This window comes from Palaemon carinicauda, chromosome 30, assembly GCF_036898095.1.
Source record: "Palaemon carinicauda isolate YSFRI2023 chromosome 30, ASM3689809v2, whole genome shotgun sequence".
Classification (NCBI taxonomy): Eukaryota; Metazoa; Arthropoda; class Malacostraca; order Decapoda; family Palaemonidae; genus Palaemon; species Palaemon carinicauda.
This window is the reverse complement of record NC_090754.1, coordinates 55,139,099-55,160,783: the sequence shown is the minus strand read 5'-3', so window position 1 is coordinate 55,160,783 and position 21,685 is coordinate 55,139,099. Positions and strand designations below refer to the sequence as shown.

General features: G+C 44.0%; 1 protein-coding gene across 2 annotated transcripts in view; it reads left to right on the top strand.

Annotated features, from left to right (window-relative positions):
* The window catches only part of LOC137623132 (protein VAC14 homolog), a 58,170-nt gene extending 36,898 nt beyond the window's left edge, over window positions 1–21,272 (top strand). For both annotated transcript variants that reach the window (XM_068353811.1, XM_068353810.1), the window contains exons 11-15: window positions 6,600–6,774; window positions 8,466–8,584; window positions 9,515–9,594; window positions 10,833–10,977; window positions 20,943–21,272. In XM_068353811.1, coding sequence (XP_068209912.1) covers window positions 6,600–6,774; window positions 8,466–8,584; window positions 9,515–9,594; window positions 10,833–10,977; window positions 20,943–21,114 — 691 coding nt within the window. In that variant the 3' untranslated portion in view covers window positions 21,115–21,272. The remainder of the gene's footprint in view (window positions 1–6,599; window positions 6,775–8,465; window positions 8,585–9,514; window positions 9,595–10,832; window positions 10,978–20,942) is intronic.
* Window positions 21,273–21,685: the final 413 nt, after the last annotated feature.

The following is a 21,685-nucleotide window of genomic DNA, read 5'->3' as shown; positions in this document are numbered from 1 at the left end:
TGCTCGCCATCGCACAACCCTGCACGATCGCCCGCTAACGCATGCTGCTCCTCATCGCACAACCCTGAACGATCGCCTTCCTGCGGATGCTGATCACCATCGCACCCTTTCACGCGATCATTCACCTGCGCATGCTGCTCGCCATCGCACAACCCTGAACGATCGCCCGCTTACGCATGCTGCTCCTCATCGCACAACCCTGAACGATCGCCCTCTTGCGCGCAATCATTCACCTTCACATGCTGCTCGCCATCGCTTACCATCACGTGATCATTATCGCCAGCGATCTTCTTCACCTACGCGGCAGCACGATCCCTCGCCGTCGCGCCATCGCTTGCGTTCGTCGCCTCGGACACGTGTTCATTTACCTGCCCACCCTCACGCCCACTCGCCTGCGCGCCCGCGTGATCGCTCGCCCGCGCGATCGCTCGCCTGCGCGCCCGCGCGACCGCTCGCCTGCGCGCCCGCGCGATCACCCGCGCAACCATTCGCCTTTGCGCGACCGTTCACCCTCGCGCGACCATAGTTCGCGGCGAATTCCACAGCCGGTGGTAGCAGCAGGGACGCGTGCTCCTAGACGGCACTCGGGATCACCTCCATCCAAGCACAGGTTGGTATTGCAGGACGAGGACAGGTCATTACAGCATTCTTCCCCACCTTCTTTTCAGGCAGGTACCGTCGTGTCCACTCCAAAGGATCGCCCGATCCCTTTCACCTTAGCGAGGATTTCGGACTCTGTGTCCTTTGAGCAGCAGACTTGGTTTGGTCCGCTGGCACGGGCGTTAGTGAGGGTTATGAAACCAGCACTCGCTGGCCAGGGTAACAAACCAGCGGCTGTCTCTCCTACGCTGAAGAGAAAGAGAGGAGTGGACTTCGTGGTGACTTCCCCCAGGGCGAAGTTGGTTCCCAAGAGGTCGGTCTCGAGGGTCCCCTCTCCTGCACGAGTACTCTCTCCTTCTCCCGTGGACGAGGCCTTTCCGTCCTCAGGTGAGTCCAGTGGACCGGTAGTCTTCCCCCCGGCACCAGGGGGGGAGACTTCGCTTCAGGCAGGAGAATTGTCTCGTGAGGAAGGGGCCCCTCGAACCTCGTTGTTGGGATCCTGTATCCCTCCTAGGAGGGAGCCCAAGGATTCCAAGACCATCCCTAAATCCTCTGCAAGGATTCGACAGGAACCCATGACTACCCAGGGGAATGTCCACGTATCACCCCAGGAAGAGATTCCTGGGGCAGGAGACTTAGCTGCCAGCCCGCAGGGAGGAGAACAGCAAGAGTCCGAACATGCCTTCTGGCAGGTCCTAAGCCTGATAAGGCAACTTAACAGTCTTACGGATCCAGTCATCCCCCCCCGTGAAGGCAAAGACACAATTCTGGATGAAGTGTTCGACGTTCGGAAGGCCCCTAAGACCAGTGCAGCTCTGCCCTGGTCTCGGGGGCTGAAGAGTGCCAGAGCTAGGGCCAATGCTCAGCTCGCACTTCTTGCCTCCTCCAATCGTTCCACTGCCGGGAACAAACTCATCCCTCCTCCTCGCCTTCAGCAGAGGAGGTATTTCGAGATCCTGGGTGAGCACAACCTCGCTCTTCCGCTCCATCACTCTGTGGAGGAGCTGGCGAAGGGAGTTCCCTTGGAGAAACTCTCTGCCCGGCAGGTGTCGTTCTCGGCGGCAGAGATCCTTAACCACGAGAAGGTCGCTAAGTGTGCCATGCAGGCCACTTCGTGGCTGGACTTCTGGTTAGGATCTCTGGGCATCCTATTGCGATCTGAGGACTTGTCCAAGGAGACCAATAGGAAGGCCCTAGAGACCTTCTTGCTCTCGGGCACCCGCTCCATCGAGTTCTTGGCGCACCAGGTTACCACCCTGTGGGCCAACTCGGTGTTGAAGCGTCGCGATGCTGTGTCCGAGAGATTCCATCCGAAGGTCCCCGCCGTAGATGTGTGTAGGCTCCGACATGCCTCCCTCCTGGGGGAGAGCCTGTTTGAGCCTCAAGACTTGGAGCGAACGGCTGAGAGGTGGAGGAAATCCAGCACGGACTCCCTCCTCCACAGGGCCCTTACAACTCGGCCCTATAAGCCTCCAGCCCCGCCACAACAGCAGCAACAGCCTCGTAAGGCTCCAAAACAGGCACCGGCAGCTAAGAAAGTGGTGTCTAAGCCCCAGCCCTTTCCAGCCAAGGTCAAGAGGGGTGGTAAGTCCTCCAGGGGAGGCAAGACTTCTAGGGGTGGCGGCCGCGGCCGCAAGCCCTAGGGGTGGCAGTCCCCCTGCGTGTCCACCTGTGGGGGGATGCCTTCAGCGTTGCGTCCGCAGGTGGCAACATCTCGGGGCCGATGCTTGGACGATCTCGGTGATCGGCCAAGGTTATCGCGTCCCGTTCACGTCATCTCAACCTCCCCTGACAGCGAATCCAGTGTCGTTGAGCTCCTATGCCATGGGATCGGCAAAGGGGCTGGCCCTTCAGGCCGAAGTCAAGACCATGTTCGAGAAGGGTGCTCTCCAGGAGGTCGTGGACGGCTCTCCAGGCTTCTTCAGTCGACTCTTTCTTGTAAAGAAGGCTACTGGAGACTGGAGACCCGTCATCGATCTCTCGGCTCTGAACAGGTTTGTCAAACAAACCCGGTTCAGCATGGAGACAGCAGACACAGTCAGACTTGCGGTGAGACCACAAGACTTCATGTGTACACTGGATCTAAAGGATGCGTACTTCCAGATCCCAATCCATCCGTCTTCCAGGAAGTACCTGAGATTCTGCCTAGACAACAAGATCTACCAGTTCAAGGTGCTGTGTTTCGGTCTCTCCACAGCTCCTCAGGTGTTCACCAGAGTGTTCACCCTGATTTCGACTTGGGCGCACAGGAACGGCATTCGTCTCCTTCGTTACCTAGACGATTGGCTGATCCTAGCAGACTCGGAGTCGACCCTTCTTCGACACCGAGACAGGCTTCTAGATCTTTGCCAGGATCTGGGGATCGTGGTAAACCTCGAGAAGTCCTCTCTGCAGCCGTCCCAGCGACTGGTTTATCTAGGCATGCTAATAGACACCAATCTCCACAAAGCCTTTCCATCAGACGACCGGATAGCAAGGCTGAGGAGGGTGGCGGAACCTTTCCTCAGGCGAAAAGAACTCCCCGCTCAATCGTGGTTGCGTCTCTTGGGCCACCTATCCTCCCTGGCCCGTCTGGTTCCAAACAGCCGCCTCAGGATGAGATCCCTTCAATGGCGGCTCAAGTCCCGGTGGAATCAAGGATCCGATTCCCCGGACACTCTGATCCCAATGGGGTCTCTGGAACAGACGGACTTGCGGTGGTGGCTGGCCGACGAGAACCTGCGAAAGGGAGTGAGTCTTCTCGTCCTTCCCCCGGAATTGACTCTGTTTTCGGACGCGTCAAAAGAAGGGTGGGGGGCGCACGTTCTGAACCAGAGGGCCTCAGGCCTTTGGTCAGAATCAGAAAAGTGCCTACACATCAACCTGCTAGAATTGAAGGCCGTCTTTCTGGCCCTTCAACAGTTCCAACGGTTCCTGGCGGGTCACTCCGTGGTGGTGATGAGCGACAACACCACGGTAGTGGCTTATATCAACAAGCAGGGAGGCACTTTTTCGCAACAGCTATCCCATCTTGCAGTAGAGACTCTGAGGTGGACCGAAACCCACTCGATAACACTATCAGCTCGCTTCATTCCTGGCAAGAGGAATGTGCTCGCCGACAGTCTGAGCAGGGCTTCGCAGATAGTGAGTACCGAGTGGTCTTTGGATCCTCAGATAGCCAACAAAGTCCTGACTTTGTGGGGTTCCCCGACGGTGGACTTGTTCGCGACAGCCTTGAACTTCAAGCTGCCCCTGTACTGCTCACCAGTCCCGGACCCCAAGGCACTCTGGCAAGATGCTTTCCAGCAACGGTGGGACAACATCGACGTGTACGCCTTCCCACCATTCTGTCTGATGAGAAGGGTGCTCAACAGGACCAGACTATCGGTCAACTGTTCCATGACTCTAGTAGCTCCGCTATGGCATCACGCGGAATGGTTTCCGGACCTTCTGCAACTCCTGACGGAACTCCCAAGGGAGCTTCCTCCACGACACGAGCTTCTCAGACAACCCCACTCCGGTGTCCCTCACAGGGCCGTAGCCTCGCTTCGGCTTCACGCCTGGAGACTATCCAGCGTCTCCTCGCGGAGAGAGGCTTTTCGCAACAGGTTGCGGAGAGAATGTCTCGGCACCTGCGAAGGTCCTCTGAGGGAGTCTACCAAGCGAAGTGGAGAGTCTTTTGTGGTTGGTGTCGTGGAAGGGGTATCTCTCCACTCGATGCCACTATTCCAGCAATAGCGGACTTCCTTGTGTATCTGCGAGAAGAAATGCGCCTTTCTGTCTCGGCAGTGAAAGGCTATCGCTCAGCCTTAAGCTTGGCCTTCAGATTGAAGGGCGTGGATATTTCTTCATCGCTAGAACTCTCTTTACTCATACGTAGCTATGAGCTTACCTGCCCCCAGTCGGAAGTGAGACCCCCTCCTTGGAACGTGGTTCGAGTTCTCAGGTCTCTCAAGAGACCTCCCTTCGAGCCATTACGCCAGGCCTCCGATCGCCACCTGTCTTGGAAGACGGCTTTCCTACTCGCCTTGGCCTCGGCCAAGCGAGTTAGTGAACTTCATGGTCTCTCGTACGACATCGCCCATTCAAGGGGATGGGGGGAGGTAACGTTCAGGTTCGTCCCTGAGTTTGTGGCCAAGACTCAGAATCCTGGAGTGCCGGATCCTCGGTTCGACTCTTTCAGGATCGCGAGTCTCCGTTCTGTAACAAACGACCCAGACCAGCTGCTACTATGTCCAGTGAGGTGTCTGAGGTACTACTTGAAGAGAACGGCTGCAGTCCGTCCTCATGTGCGAGCTTTGTTTGTGAGCACAGGCAGGACAAAGAGGAGGGTCACAAGGAACACCATCTCTGCTTGGATTCGAAGGGTTATCCACCATGCCCTGAATCCTGACCCTCCTCCGTCACGTCGCCCTCGGGCCCACGATGTCAGGGGTATTGCTACATCCCTGGCCTTCAAGAGAAACTTTTCTGTGACGCAGGTACTTCAAGCGGGGGTCTGGAAGCGTCAAACGACCTTCACAGCCCACTACCTGCAAGACGTGACCCACAGGAGCCTCGATACGTTCTCTATCGGCCCTGTGGTGGCTGCACAACAGCTGGTCTAACCTCAGGCTCCTTTTTGGACAAGTAGCAGTAGGTTGAGGGCGTTGTTACCCGGTCTTAGTCTGTGTGAATGAAAGAGTATGTCTGACCCTTACTTCTTTCTTCATTCTCCCCTCTCTTGGGGAAGCAGCATCCTGGTCCTCGCATAGCTGACCTCGACCTCTGCAGGTAACCCATGCTTCTTTGTGCTCCTAGTATTAAGCTTAATACTGTTGCGTCTCCCATACCCTGACGAGGTGGTATGGGGAACGTCCTATCCTAGAATTCCTATCTGAAGGTCTCAAGGTCAACTTCATAGGACGAGTCACACTCTCCTCCTCACACTACTTATGTAGGCCACTCGTTCCTAGCGATGCTAGGAACCTGTGAGGTACAGGGGCTCCCTCTCTCTAGTGCTGCTCACTAAGGGACCGAGCCCCCGGGCAAGCCGAAGTCAGTAAGGCTGGGGACTTTCCACCCTTCCTAAGGGGTAAGTCACCCTTTGTAAATAGCGTGGTTTGTATTTCGGTTACGGAACAAATGACAAATTCGAAGATAATTTGTATTTTTCCTAACCATACAAACCTTAGCTATTTACACATATGTGCCCGCCATCCCTGACCCCCAAGTCAAGTCCTACCTCTAAGTGAAGTGAAGCAAGTCACCGGTGTGTGGAGGGGGGAGGGGTAGCAAGCTACCCTTCCCCACCCCCCGCTAACTAGCGCGAGGGTAATTAACCCTCGTTTAAAACTATTGGCTCGTCATTTCAGCTGCGCTAAAAGTAAACCCTTTGTAAATAGCTAAGGTTTGTATGGTTAGGAAAAATACAAATTATCTTCGAATTTGTCATGTTTGTAAGTTAAAGACATTCTGTTGTATATTGCAAAGAAATGTGTTATTATTATTATTATTATTATTATTATTATTATTACTTGCTAAGCTACAACCCTAGTGGGAAAAGCAGGATGCTAGAATCCCAGTGGCTCCAACGTGGAAAATAGCCCAGTGAGGAAAGGAAACAAGGAAAAATAAATTTCAAGAACAGTAACATTAAAATATAGATATAAACTATAAAACTTTAACAAAAACAAGAGGAAGAGGAATATGATAGAATAGTGTGCCCGAGTGTACCCTCAAACAAGAGATATTGATGAATACTGGTTTTACCAAAATCACGACGCGACCAGAGAACTTACTGAGGGTCGAGACCCAAGCTAGCACGCGTCCTGACTCAGGATTAGCCTTAGGGCACGTATCCTTCCGCCTGAGGTAGTCCTCACAGAAAACGGAAGTAGGGTAAACTACACAAAACTCTGGTCGGATGAGAGGAGATTCCAGGTACTCCTAAGAAAGTAGTTCTTGGTAAGTATGTTAGGAAAAATACAAATTACTTAGAATTTGTGATTTTACCAAAATTCTCTTTTTTTTTCTTCCAGGCAATTGTGTGTAATGTTGAGCGCCGAGGACATATACAGAACCTTAGCGGAGTTACTTCAGGATGAGGACAATTTAACTTTTGCCTCGGAAATGGTACAGACATTATCTTCCATACTTCTGACTTCAAAGGAACTGTTTTCCTTGAGACTACAGTTAAAGGAGTTGGCTACTGTGGTAAGGAATATATTCATGTTTGAATTTTAATTATTCATTCGTATTTTAATCAAACTAAAGAAAAGGGATTCACAAAATGAGTGAATTGCATATGTTACTCAAAGTATTGTCGTATCAATATATTTTTTTCTTGTATATAAGGTTCCAATATTGAAATTTTGTTTTTTTGAGTATTTTCAAAGGGATTTCAATATATTAGAAAAAAATAAGTTTCAGAAGATTGATTGTTTTTTTTTTTTTTTTTTACAATGCGTATTTTATAGAGTACTGTATAAATTGTCCTTTTGCAGTACTGTATAAATATTAATGTCTGTAACAAGTCCTGGTCCTCATTTTTTTCAACCATAGTTGGATCATTTACTCGAAAGTTCAAAGGAAAGATCATTTTGCGGGTAAATTAGAGCTCCACCATTCTAAATACAAAGATAAGAGAATAGTGAAAATTAACCTTGCATTATGGTAAATTATTTCACCTCTCTATAGTTTCTGATCTCTTCATTTCTTTTTTAACCCAAGACTTTGTAGATACATTCAGTGATCATAGGCAAATACAGGTATTATTATTATTATTACTTGCTAAGCTACAACCTTAATTGATAAAGCAGTATGCTATAAGCCCAGGGTCCCGAACATGAAAAATAGCTCAGTGAGGAAAGGAAATATACTACAGGAGAAGTTTAAGAATAATAACAACATTAAAATAGGTCTATCATATACAAACTATTAAAACTTCAAAATAAGAAGAGGAAGAGAAACTATTTAGAATATTGTACTCCAGTGTAGCCTTTAGCAAGAAAACTCTACCTCAAGACAGTGCAAAACCATGTTACAGAGGCTATGGCACTATCCAAGACTAGAGAACAATGGTTTGATTTTGGAGTGTCCCTCTCCTAGAAGAGCTGCTTGCCACAGCTAAAGTCTCTTCTACTGTTACCAAGAGGAAAGTAGCCACTGAACAACTATGGTGCAGTAGTTAACCCCTCGAACGAAGGAGAATTGTTTGGTAATCTCAGTTTTGTCATGTGAATGAGGACAGGGGAATGCGGAAAGAATAGGACAGACTATGCGGTGTATGCGTAGGTATAGGGAAAATGAGCCATAACCAGAGAAAGGGATCCAATGTAATACTGTCTGTGCTTGTTTCAATGCAGTACTGTATACATGCGCTTGCAAATGGACAGTTATTACAGTATATACATTTATGCTAATAGCAATATTCATGTTAGTATTTTATGGTGCACAGTACTTTATTATATAAGGTTGCAAATAGAGTTTTGTACAACAAGATGAAGCTAAAGATAACCAGAAAAAGATAATGCTAAGTTTTCTATGTATTTTGTTATACTGTCGTATTCAAAACTTGCAAGTAAAAATTAAAATGATGTAAATGCAAGACACTTAGTAGAAATGCATAGAATTTTCATGCTGCAGAAAAAAAAGAAAATGAATTGAACCTTAATCCAGTGAGTCCAGGTGTCACTGAAATGTAAAAGAGATCAGTATTCGTTCCTGAATGCTAGAAAATCCTTTTATCACGATCCAAGGTTCATGACATGATATCTTCATTGTAGGTTTTTGCTATTTTTGTTAAGAGTAAAGCTTACAATGAGTTACAAACTTAGACCAAAGTACTTTCTTTCTAAGAACTTATTAATGACTAGAAGATGTTTCATGTGTGTTTTTCTTTTCAGGAAAGTTGCGAGTTGTTTGTGAACCTGTATCGTTCTTGGAGTCACAATTCCGTGGCTACATTGACGCTATGTCTGCTTACACAAAATTACTCTCATGCCGCTGTCCTAGTACATGCTTTGTATCCTTTTACGCTGGTTTGTGCATGAACGTTAGGGTCAAATGAAACGTGACTTAATCTTGCATAATTTATTTTATTTCATGCCAAGGTGTGACAATTCTATGAAAGGCAACCTTCATGGGAGCTATTTAATTACAGTTAAAACATGTTTTATTTTTATTAATCAACTATAGATACTAATGATAACATGCATAAAATAATGAATAAAAAATAAAATTAGGATGATAGGACAAAATGATTGTGAGTGTTGTATGAGATATATAGTTCCTGAACTATGACCTTTCCGTAAGGGAGGGGTTTACAATACCTCCCTTTAAAAAGCCCTATAAAAACTAAACATGATCCAGATTAGTAACATAGAGAGTAGAGGTCCCCTTTTTTGTTTTTGTTTCATTTGTTGATGTCGGTTACCCCCCAAAATTGGGGGAAGTGCCTTGGTATATGTATGTATGTATCTTTATGTTACATGGCATAACCAACATGCTTTGGTATTATAGTTTGGTTCACTTTTTTAGAAGTATTCCTGAACAGAATTTTATATCATAATACCATTAGTGGCTAAGAAATTCTAAATAGTATTAGCAATGTAAACTTTGTAGGAAATCAGTTTATAGAAGATCCAACGCTACGTCTCAATCTTGGACTTTTAATTTGTTTACTGCTAACATTAAATTCAATGCTCATGTTTTGTAATATCAAATATCTAGTAAGGTTATTGTTCAGAGGTTTGCCAGTTGTAGACTTTATTTTAACAGTTGATACAGGCATTTGCATTCAACATATATGAACCAGAAGTATAAAGGGCCTCTTTCCTCATATAAAAGAGAACCCATTTTATGACTCATTGGATTTAGTTGAATGATGAATGGTTAGGATGTTTTTCATCATATTCTGTTTGATCAAGATTTTTTTTCCTTAATAAATTATCAGTGGGAACATTGAAGTGACAACTGACTTCTTGGTGGAGCTAGATAAGCTTGTCCAGTTAATAGAATCTCCAATATTTACATGTAAGTAGAATACAGTATATCATCATCATCATCAGCCTTACTCGTCCACTGCAAACCAAAAGTCTTGGACATGTCCTTCCACTCGCGTCTGTTTATGGTTTTTCTGTGCCAGCCCACACCCATAAACTTTCTTAGTTCGTCAATCCATGGTCTTCTCTTCCTTCCCCTGCTTCTTTTGTTATCTATAGGTACCTATTCTGGTATTCTTAATGGCCATTTATTGTCTGTCATTCTCATCATATGTCCTGCCCATGTCTATTTCTTTTTCATACATGTTGTTAGAATATCCTCTACTTTAGTTTGCTCTCATATCCGTGTTGCCCTTTTTCTGTGTGTTAGTGTTAATCCCTTCAAGTGTTATTAAATAGCTCCATAGATCCAGGCAAAAGGCTTATCATTAACTTTTAATGATGTATCCTAACCTACATCATGAGCTTGCTGCCTAACCTTGCTAATGTAGAAAATTATGATAAAAAGCTTACCTAAGGTAAGGTTATTACCATTAACTCCTAGATTGTCTCAATACTGTACTAGAGGCCTAGGCTTATTGAAAGGAAAGAAAACAGAAAATTTTGTGGGGGGTTAAATGCAATGTCAATATAAGCCATATCTAATATAAAAAATACAGTACTTTGAGAAAGCAGCAACATGAACATGAGGTGAGTATAGAAATAACAAATTTCGGTGATGAAGTGTGGGACAGAAGTAGATGGAGAACGCTGGCCAGAAAAATCGACTCCCACATAAAAGTGGGAAAAGATGCAGACAAAGAAGAAGATTGTTAAAATAATTTTTGTTTTTCGTCCTTTTCGTATATATTGATGCAGTCCATGCTTGCTTGCCCTTTCTATGTCCTTTTAGTTGGTAACTTATGAATGTGTGCACTTTGAAAGTAAAAACATATTAGTACTCCTGTACTTGACTGTATACTGAATATTTATGCCCAGTATATAGAAGTAGATCTTTGTAAGTATAGACTAGTTTACTTGAGCACTATTGTAAAGTGGTGTGATAAATTACTTCACACATATCTATTGAATAGATTACATCTGTTATTTACAGTACTGTATGCACAGAAAGGTGCTTTTAAGTGTTGCTTTTGTTTCAGGCATGAATTGAAGTCAAACTTTTTGTCAACTTTCTAAATACAAAATTGATTGGAGCTTACTGCTTATGCACCTCACATTAGATAGTTCACTTTATATTACACTTGTTATATTTTTCTTTTGATATTCCAGATTTGAGGTTACACCTTCTGGACCCCGTCAAATATTCTGCTCTCGTGGAGACGTTGTATGGCCTTCTGATGCTGCTTCCACAAAGCGATGCCTTTACCCTCCTCAGATATCGCCTTAATTGTGTCCCACCCGCACATTTATTGAAGTAAGTTTTGCCTTTCCAAATATTATCATCTAATCATAGAATATTTGTTAATGTCGTGTAGTAGGGATGTAAGAATACTGTACTACCACTGAACATCCTGTGTGTTGTAAAAAGCTACTAAAAGGACAACTGCTGCCTTGCAAGTCTTACTTTTTAGCTAAAGGCTAAGCCCACTGCCAATAACTGAAAAAACTGCTGACTTGCAGCTGGACTACTGTATTTAGTCAAAGGTTAGGCCTACTACCAATAGGGTATACTTGGGCATGCTGTTCTTTCTTATTTCTCTTCCTGTTGTTTGTTTTGAAGTTTTTATAGTTTATATATAAAAGATCTAATTTAATGTTGTTACTGTTCTTAAAATATTTTATGTTGAATATTTTTTACTTCTCTTGTAGCTTATCTATTTCATTATTTCCTTTCTTCAGTAGGCTATTTTTCCCTGTTGGAACCCTAGGGCTTATAGCATCTTGCTTTTCCAACTAGGATTTGGCGTTGCTTTTGATAATAATAATAATAATAATAATAATGATAATAATAATAATAATAATAATAATAATAACAACTGTGATTGATGACTTCAAGGGCATCAGACAACCAACCGTTTGATGTAGGGATAATGGTGGAGAAGAGGATTAAAAAGTCATCAATTTGATGTTCAGCAATTATTGGCTAGGCTAGTATTCTGAAAAGGCATTATCAAATTGTATGAACATCATTGCTCAAAAATATGCTGTGTACAATATAGATTCAGTATTTTTATATTTCTCGTTGACTCTCACTCTTTGACATACGGTACATTTTCTTTTTGTAATTAATTCCTTCCTCTTGGGTTTATTCCCTCAGTTTGCTTTTTTTATTCCTTTTTCCATATTTATTCCTCTTATCTTCATCAAATCACTTCATTTCATTTCAATTTGACCAAATTCACATATCAGTTTTGGTATCAAAAGCTTTGTTAACATTTTATATAATTGTTTTCTTGTTGCGTATTATGGGAATACCTTATGAATCCATAATTATTTAGAATACACTGTGAATTAGTAATTTAAATCATGTATAAATACCATGCAGATTTCATAAGATTTCAAATAAGTATACTCCTTGATATGTACTTATACTCAACTGATTCCGGGGTCTATGAATAAACTACTGTACCTATAGTCCATTTCTTTTAGCGAGTCATATTTGCACCAACTCGCAGCGGTGCCCTTTTAGCTCGGAAAAGTTTCCTGATCGCTGATTGTTTGGACAAGACAATTCTAACCAATCAGAGACCAGGAATCTTTTCCGAGCTAAAAGGGCACCATTGCGAGTCGGTGCAAATATGACTCGCTAAAAGAAATGGACTATAGGAAGATAAGACTAAATTAACGAGAGCATATTCTAATGTGATTGCAATTTTCATATGATAATTATTCATGCTCTGTCAAAATGAAAATAGGCTGTGTTATGAATAGAAGGCGAGTTGTTATTGTAAAGATTCATCACTTACCACAAACTATAATTGGAAAAGAATAGAATTCACGAAATGCTGACATGATAGCGTTTTAACCCTTTTACCCCCAGGCTCTTTGGAAATGTCCAACCCTTAACCCCCAGGGGGTTACAGTATTTTTTTCCCAGCACATTTTGCAGTATATTTTTTTAAAATTGCTCTAACAGCCTTAATTATTGTCATAGAGAGGTCAGGTTGGTCTCATTCTCTTGGAAAATGCCTGAATTTTCTCAAAATATTATCAAAAATATGAAAAAAAAAAAAAAATCTATAGCATATTTTTGCAAGGACGTACCGGTACGTCCATGGGGGTAAAGGGATGGGTTTTGTGAAACGTACCAGTACGTCCTTTGGGGGTAAAAGGGTTAACTACAGTACAGTTTTCCAAGTCATGTACCGGTAATTCATATTTTTCAATATTAAACTTTCCCCAATGATCATATAGCTGCATCCCTGCTGCCCGACAGAAAAAAACCTACGGGCGGAATACGCCAGCGATCGCTATACAGGTGGGGGTGTACATCAACAGCGCCATCTGTCAAGTAGGTACTCAAGTACTCGATGTCAACAAAGAACCAATTTTCCCTCTGTCGTGCCACTGGCAAGACCTACTAAATACGCCGTCCCTAACTGGATTTGTTTTCACAACGATTTGGTGAAGTACACTATTCCAGTTTTGAGCTTTCGCTATGCAGGGGTTTTATCTTCATTTCAAAACTTGAACTCGTTTTGGATAGATTTAATTTTGGTGACGAAGAGAGTATGGACTCTCTTTCACTTTTAAATGGCCGACCCTTCCCTTAGACGGAAGTGTGTTTAGGTTTTTGGTAATTTTGCTTAACAAGTTATAGATCTATTTATTTTATATCTCTCCGCCTTTATAGGCCTCTTCGATTAACTTTCCATTTATTATAAACTTATAAAAATTAATTTTTATGTTTGTTTATATGCGACCTTTCCTAATAGTAGGCGGTCCTTACTTGGAACCGAAGTTAATTAACATTGAGCCCGTCATATCGTTTTTAACCTTTTAAGAATTTAATACTTTTTTAATTTTAATGTTTTATGAAAGAATTTCTTTGATAGTCTCGTACTGTTTTCAAAGATGAACTAACGTTTAGTTTTTTTTTAGTCTCCGCAGTTGTTGACGTTCAGAACGTTCAACATGCGCTCTATCGTTACGATAGAGAGAGAGTGTATCACGGTTTCACGTTGCAGGAAGAGTAAACCGATTCTAGCGTTTCGTTCATTCTTTCTTAGCTTAAATGGTTTAAATTCTAAATAAAGGAACTTTTTATTTGGGAAACCTTTCAGTTTTTTCCTTTGGCAAATAACATGTTTTAACGATATATAATTGGGCTCTTCTCTCAGGTGCTAAGTCAAGAGAGAAGAGAGAGAGAGATATAGACGGAGGGAGAGAGAGGAGAATAAACGTTTCGTTCAAGCGGGTAATGTTGTTCTCGTTTTTTACTCTTCTCCCTAGTCGCTGTAGGGGAAGAAGGTAAAACGTTTCTAGAGTTTTATTCTTGTTCCCAGGCTTTATGCGGTGAGAGATTGTAAACGTAGTTTATTTGATCTAGTGTTTAGTCTCTTTTTCCAGCCACTGAATTCATTTTTTACTCTTCTCCCTAGTCGCTGTAGGGGAAGAAGGTAAAACGTTTCTAGAGTTTTATTCTTGTTCCCAGGCTTTATGCGGTGAGAGATTGTAAACGTAGTTTATTTGATCTAGTGTTTAGTCTCTTTTCCAGCCACTGAATTCTTTATCTTTATTTATGTTTTTCTGTTGCATTGTAAAACTGTTTTCGCAATTACTACCTTTTAATGAAGGATAGGATTGCGTGTTTCAGGTAGAAATCAGTTAAAGTTTCGATTTCAGTGAAATAAGTGCAAACAGAAAATCAAAAGTGATAAAGTGATATGCGCAAAGTGTTACAGTGTTGCGTCCGAGGGTTCGTCTGTTCGTGCCAGTTGTTCACCTAGTCCGGGACCTCTTACAAGCTCCCAAGCCCAGGGGAGAAGTAATGTCGAACGACTTATGGGTTCCACAGGCCTTGATCGACGAACAGACGTTTTTCCCTCCGTGGTTTCGGGCGTATCTACACACGTTGCCTACGTGAGATCGCCCCACCCACACAAAGACGAGAGAGCCCATTTATTCCTCGTCTGCGGAAGAGGTTTCTCGTAGAAACCATGGACCAAATCTTGCAGTTTTTAAGTGCAAGTCGGTCCCTTCCGCGCAAGTCCAACGGCCTAGGTGTAGCCACTGGGTCAGTTCGGACTTGCTGCAGTCATCCGAAGTCTGCACACCTCCCAAGAGAGGCAAGGTGGTACCGCAACAGGCAGTAACTCCGTCTGTTGCCGCACCAGCTGTTTTAGACCCTCAGTCACAACGGACAGTAGCTCCGTTTGTTACCGTTTTTTGTAGACCCTAAGTGGTCTTTACTGCAGTCTATGCAGACTCAGTTAGCTGCGGTTATGCAGGAGTTTCGTGCGGAGAAGGTTTACACTGCTCTCGTTAGCCTACAACCTGCCACGGTTGTGCGCCCAGCTCACGCTGAGGCTGCCTGCTCCCACACTCCGGCTGCGGAGAGCTCCACCTCCGATGCGCAATCGACCCTGCCAGACGCATGTTAACGTTAGCCGACGTGCGGCTCCCTCCGTTAACATGCGTGAGCTACCGCATCAGCAGTGGGAAGGTGGAGTCAAGCTGCCGTGTTTTGACGCGATGCGTTAGTTTCCGCAACCCACGGCAGTCCCCACCACGCACCACCACTCCGCTTTGGTTGTTGCCTGCTCCCACACTCCGACTGCGGAGAAGGTTGACGATGCACCCGTTTGCCTACAACCTGCCACGGTTGTGCGCCCAGCATGGCTGCCTGCTCTCACACTCTTGTTGTGAGAGCTCCTCCACCCATGCGCAGTCGACCCTGCCAGACGCATGCTGACTCCCACAGACACACGGAGCACTCCGTTGCCGTGCGTGAGCTACCACAAGCTGCCGTGTTTTGACACGGTGTGTCAGCCTCCGCAACCCTCTGTGGTTACCGCCACTCGCCCGCAGCAGACTAGTCAGTCAGGAGTTGAGGCTTCCCCACACAGCTTCGGTTGTTGCCAGCTCACAGACTGTCGAGCAGTTACATGACGTTGCCTTCTGGTCTGCTACTAATGCACCAGTGCTGTATGTCCTCACGCACCTGTTGTGGTTGACAGTTCAGTTTTTGACAGTTCACAGACTGTCAAGCAGTTACATACGTTGCCTTCTGGTCTGCTGCTTATGCACCAGTGAGACCCTCACTGAGATAACCTAGCTTTTCTCGGACATGGTTCCTGTAGATGAGAAAGTGCTGTTCTCCCTCCTTCTGATATTCCTTTGAGGACTCTGTCATTTGGAGAGGAGCCTTAAGCTGCTTAGCCTCCTATGGACTTTAATTAAAGCATAACAATGCTTCCAGGGATGGTAAATGGTTCCGCTTCAGTCGCTAACCCCGTCTGTTGCCACACCTGCTCCCATAGACCCTAATGGGCTTTGTTGCAAGACATGCAGTCCAAGCTTGTGTCCTTGATAGAGGATTTTTTACGGAGAAGAACCTTCTAGCCAACAACCTTCCTACCGGTTGGTTGTACGCCCTGTTGACGCTGAGGTATCCTACTCACGTCCGCCAGTTGAGATGGTTCCTCCACCGGTGCGACCCAGTGTGGGTTGCCAGTCGCACGTTGACGTTAAGCGACTCTCGGAGGTGGTTGTGGACGTTCAGTGTGTCGCTAGGAAGACGTTCAACAACCAGCAGAGGTGACTTGTTGTGACGCAGTGCGGCAACCTCAGCAACCCAGTAGGGGGTTGACTGCACAACCCAGACAGTCTAGACAGTTTCGGGTTGACGCTGTACTTCCTCGCGTCCCCATGGTTGACAGTTCACAGACTGTGCAGCAGTACCATGATCTTGTCTCCGGCTCCGTCACGCATCCACCAGTGCGACCGGATTCAGCGAGTCAGACGTTGCCCACTCCGTTGCCGTTTCCTCATCAGTTTCGGATGAGGAACCCTCTGATGAGGACATTGCTGAACAAGACGATCAAACCCCAGCCCTGCTATCCATCCAGAAGATGCTGAAGAAGGAACACTGCCCTGTCAGGCTGTGGATGAGTCTGGTTAGGACACTGTCATCCGTGGTTCAATTTGTGTCACTTGGAAGACTACACCTCCGTCCTCTTCTGTATCATCTAGCTTTTCACTGGAAAAGGACAAGACGCTAGAAGCGGTCTCGATCCCGGTTTCCGGAAAGATAAAGTCTAGTCTGACTTGGTGAAAGGACTTTTATCAACCTTTGAAAGGGTCTTCCCCTGACTGTTCAGACTCCCAACCACGTTCTCTTCTCGGACGCATCGGACGTAGGCTGGGGTGCGACATTAGGCGGTAGGGAATGCTCGGGATTATGGAACTCGAGTCAAAGGACAATACATTTCAACTGCAAGAAGCTTCTGGCAGTACGTCTGACCTGGAAAAGCTTCAGGTCTCTCCTTCAAGGCAAAGTGGTGGAGGTGAACACGGTCAACACCCTGCTTTGACGTACATCTCCAAGCAAGGAGGGACCTACTCTCTGACATGGTACGAGTTCGCAAGAGACCTCCTCTCCTGTTCAACAGGTCTAGACTTTTCACTAGTAACGAGGTTCATCCAAGGCAACTTGAATGTCATAGCAGTTTGTCTCAGTAGGAAGGGACAAATAATTCCAACATATTGGACCCTCCACAAGGATGTATGCAAGAGACTTTGGGCCACCTGGGGCCAGCCAACCATAGATCTCTTCGCAACCTCGATGACCAAGAGGCTCCCAATACTTTGCTCACCTATCCCGGATCCAGCAGTAGTTCATATAGATGCCTTTCTACTAGATTGGTCACATCTAGATCTATATGCATTCCCTCCGTTCTAGATTGTCAACAAGGTACTGCAGAAGTTCGCCTCTCACGAAGGGACAAAGTTGACGCTAGTTGCTTCCCTCTGGCCCGCGAGAGAATAACTCACCGAGGTACTTCGATGGCTAGTAGACGTTCCCAGAACACTTCCCCTAAGGGTGGACCTGCTACGTCTGCCACGCGTAAAGAAGGTACTCCAAGGCCTCCACGCTCTTCGTCTGACTGCCTTCAGAATATCGAAAGACTCTCGAGAACTAGAGGTTTTTCGAAGGAGGCAACCAGAGCGATTGCTAGAGCAAGGAGAACATCCACCCTTAGAGTCTACCAATCGAAGTGGGAAATCTTCCGAAACTGGTGCAAGTCAGTATCCGTATCCTCGACCAGTACCTCTGTAACTCAAATAGCTGACTTCCTCTTATACCTGAGGAAAGAACGATCTCTTTCAGCTCCCACTATCAAGGGTTACAGAAGCATGTTGGCATCAGTCTTCCGTCACAGAGGCTTAGATCTTTCCAACAATAAAGATCTACAGGACCTCCTTAAGTCTTTTGAGACCACGAAGGAGCGTCGTTTGGTTACACCTGGTTGGAATTTAGACGTGGTTCTAAGATTCCTTATGTCAGACAGGTTCGAACCACTTCAATCAGCCTCCCTGAAAGATCTCACCTTTAAGACTCTTTTCCTGATATGCTTAACCACAGCTAAAAGAGTCAGTGAGATTCATGCCTTCAGCAAGAACATCGGATTCTCATCCGAAACGGCTACATGTTCTACAACTTGGTTTTCTAGCCAAACACGAGCTGCCTTCTCGGCCTTGACCAATATCGTTCGATATTCCAAACTTATCGTATGGTTGGAAATGAACTAGAAAGAGTATTATGTCCTGTAAGAGCTCTTAAGTTCTATTTTAAAAACCTTTACGAGGCCCGTCTGAAGCTTTATGGTGTTCAGTTAAGAATCCATCTTTGCCTATGCAGAGAATTCTTTATCCTATTTTATCAGACTGTTAATACGAGAAGCTCATTCCCTTCTGAATGAGGAAGACCAAGCTTGGCTGAAGGTAAGGACACACGAAGTTAGAGCTGTCACAACTTCCGTGGCCTTTAAACAAAATAGATCTCTGCAAAGTATATTCGACGCAACCTATTGGAAAAGCAAATCAGTGTTCGCGTCTTTTATCTTAAGAATGTCCAGTCTCTTTACCAGAACTGCTACACTCTGGGACCATTTGTAGCAACGAGTGCAGTAGTGGTGGGGGCTCCACCACTACAATTCCCTAATTCCAGAACCTTTTTAATCTTTCTCTTGAAATATTTTTGGGTTGTCCGGAAGGCTAAGAAGCCTTTCGCATCCTACTTGATTTGGCGGGTGGTCAAAATCATTTCTTGAGAAGTGCCTAGATTAGAGGTTTTGATGAGGCCTTTAGTATGGGTTGCAACCCTTCATACTTCAGCTCCTAGGAGTCGCTCAGCATCCTATGAGGATCGCGAGGCTCAGTAAGGAAGACGTACTTAAAAAGGCAGAGTAATTGTTCAAGTCGTCTTCCTTACCAGGTACTTATTTATTTTATGCTTGTTATTTTGAATAACTGCTAAAATGAAATACGGAATACTTAGCTCATAATAATGTCAACATGTAATGCTGGTCTCTACCCACCCCCCTGGGTGTGAATCAGCTATATGATCATCGGGTAAGTTTAATATTGAAAAATGTTATTTTCCTTAGTAAAATAAATTTTTGAATATACTTACCCGATGATCATAAATTAAAGGACCCACCCTTCCTCCCCAATAGAGAACCAGTGGACAGAGGAGAAAATTGGTTCTTTGTTGACATCGAGTACTTGAGTACCTACTTGACAGATGGCGCTGTTGATGTACACCCCCACCTGTATAGCGATCGCTGGCGTATTCCGCCCGTAGGTTTTTTTCTGTCGGGCAGCAGGGATGCAGCTATATGATCATCGGGTAAGTATATTCAAAAATTTATTTTACTAAGGAAAATAACATTTTTGTACTGCCTTTGGTACTTGATTTGAAATTCTTAAGCTGATCAAAGCTTGCGCTCAACATTTCAATACATAAAAATTTTGACTGAAATATGTATGCATTATTTAACTTTCACACTAAAACTAGAGTCTTCTTGTAGCTTAACCCTTTTACCTCCAAAGGACGTACTGGTACGTTTCACAAAACTCATCCCTTTGCCCCCATGGACGTACCGGTACGTCCTTGCAAAAAACTGCTATTTACATTTTTTTTTGCATATTTTTGATAATTTTTTGAGAAGCTTCAGGCATTTTCCAAGAGAATTAGACCAACCTGACCTCTCTATGACGAAAATTAAGGCTGTTAGAGCAATTTAAGAAAAATATACTGCAAAATGGGCTTGAAAAAAAATAACCCCTGGGGGTTAAGGGTTGGAAAGTTCCAAATAGCCTGGGTGTAAAAGGGTTAATAATCTTAAAGAAATATTATCATCATTACATAATTATGAATTAGTGTAACAAGACCACAGATTCATGTGTATAGTCCCCTATACAGTAGTCTCAATTGGCTCTCTCAAAGGATGTATTATAAAGGTAGAAGGGTAAGTTTGAGACCTTGAACTGTTAGGTTAGTAGATATTGAAGAGACTTATGAAAAGTCAAAGATGGAAATAATACAGCTACTGTAATTCCAAAGGGTTGCTGCAAAGAATTTCTAATAGTGCTGTCTATAGAGAGAAGAAAATGACCTCGATGGGCTTTTTGATTACACAGGGAGGAACAAAGCCCCTTGATTAACGGAATTTATTTAACCCTTTTACCCTCAATGGACGTACTGGTACATTTCACAAAACTCATCCCTTTACCCCCATGGACGTACTGGTACGTTTCACAAAACTCATCCCTTTACCCCCATGGACGTACTGGTACGTTTCACAAAACTCATCCCTTTACCCCCAATGGACGTACTGGTACGTTTCACAAAACTCATCCCTTTACCCGCATGGACGTACTGGTACGTCCTTGCAAAAAACTGCTAATTACACTTTTTTTTGCATTTTTTTGATAACTTTATGAGAAACTTCAGGCATTTTCCAAAAGAATGAGATCAACCTGATCCCTCTATGATGAAAATTAAGGCTGTTAGAGCAATTTAGGAAATATATATTGCAAAATATGCTTGAAAAAAAAAAAAAAACGCCTGGGCGTTAAGGGTTGGAAAGTTCCAAATAGCCTGGGGGTAAAAGGGTTAATAGGTCTGACTCTAATAACAAGATTCTTCCTTATGCAGATAATGCTTCTCTATTTATATTGATCTTATATCCTGGTTATACCGTTGTTGTTGCTGAATTTCTTAACCAAGATGAAGCAGAATAAATGTGTGGGAAAAGTTAACAACGATGATATAATTGATAAGGAAATCTGTTGCAATGTCTCCTATTACAAAAGGAATTTTTGTGCATTTCATAGTTTTCTTATTGTTTAACAGTTTTAAAGAAATTTATTTTCTTGACCCTACTGAACTTCGCACAATAGTACATTGCCTTTCCTTTACTAAATTCGCAGACACACTCACGAATCCTCCGGGGTTCGAAAGGAAGCACAGGGAATAGATTTTGATGAGCTTCTCACACATTTCATCAGTACGCAAGAGAAACACCGGAAGTATAAGCACCAGAAGATCAAGCAACGACTGCAGTCGAGCATTGAGCCTCCCACGCGCCAGCCAAACACGTAGCATTTGTGATCTTGTTATTTGTAATGGATTTGATATTTATTATTTTTAAATACCTTGATTTGTACCTCATTTTTTGAAATCTCTTGTCCCTACTATTGTGACTACAAACTTTTAATCAAGTCTTTTAAATTAATTAGTAAAGATATACCTTTATTTAATGGGCCCTTTTATTTTTCTTACATCCAGTACTCGGTACTGCATTTTACTGTGAATTTTGTAATGACCAAACAGTACTTCTTTCGAGTATTTTAGGATCTAAAGCCAAAAAGCCCAAAGATATTTGTAAGTATTTATGAAGAAGAAATCGATGCTGTTGAATTTGAATTGCCAGTGAATATATAGGCATAGTTATTAAGTGTACAGTATCTTCAGGGTTTTATCATTTTATATAAAACTGCCCTACCATTAGATGGAACTCTTCTGTTGGTTAGTCTTGCTTGAGGAAACATATTTAAAAAAAAAAGAGCATTTAAGTATTGCATGAGCAGACAGATATAGATTAAAGCCTCGATAACCAAGGTAAAGACTAAAGTTGTAAACAGAGTCGCACATACATATACCAAGGCACTTC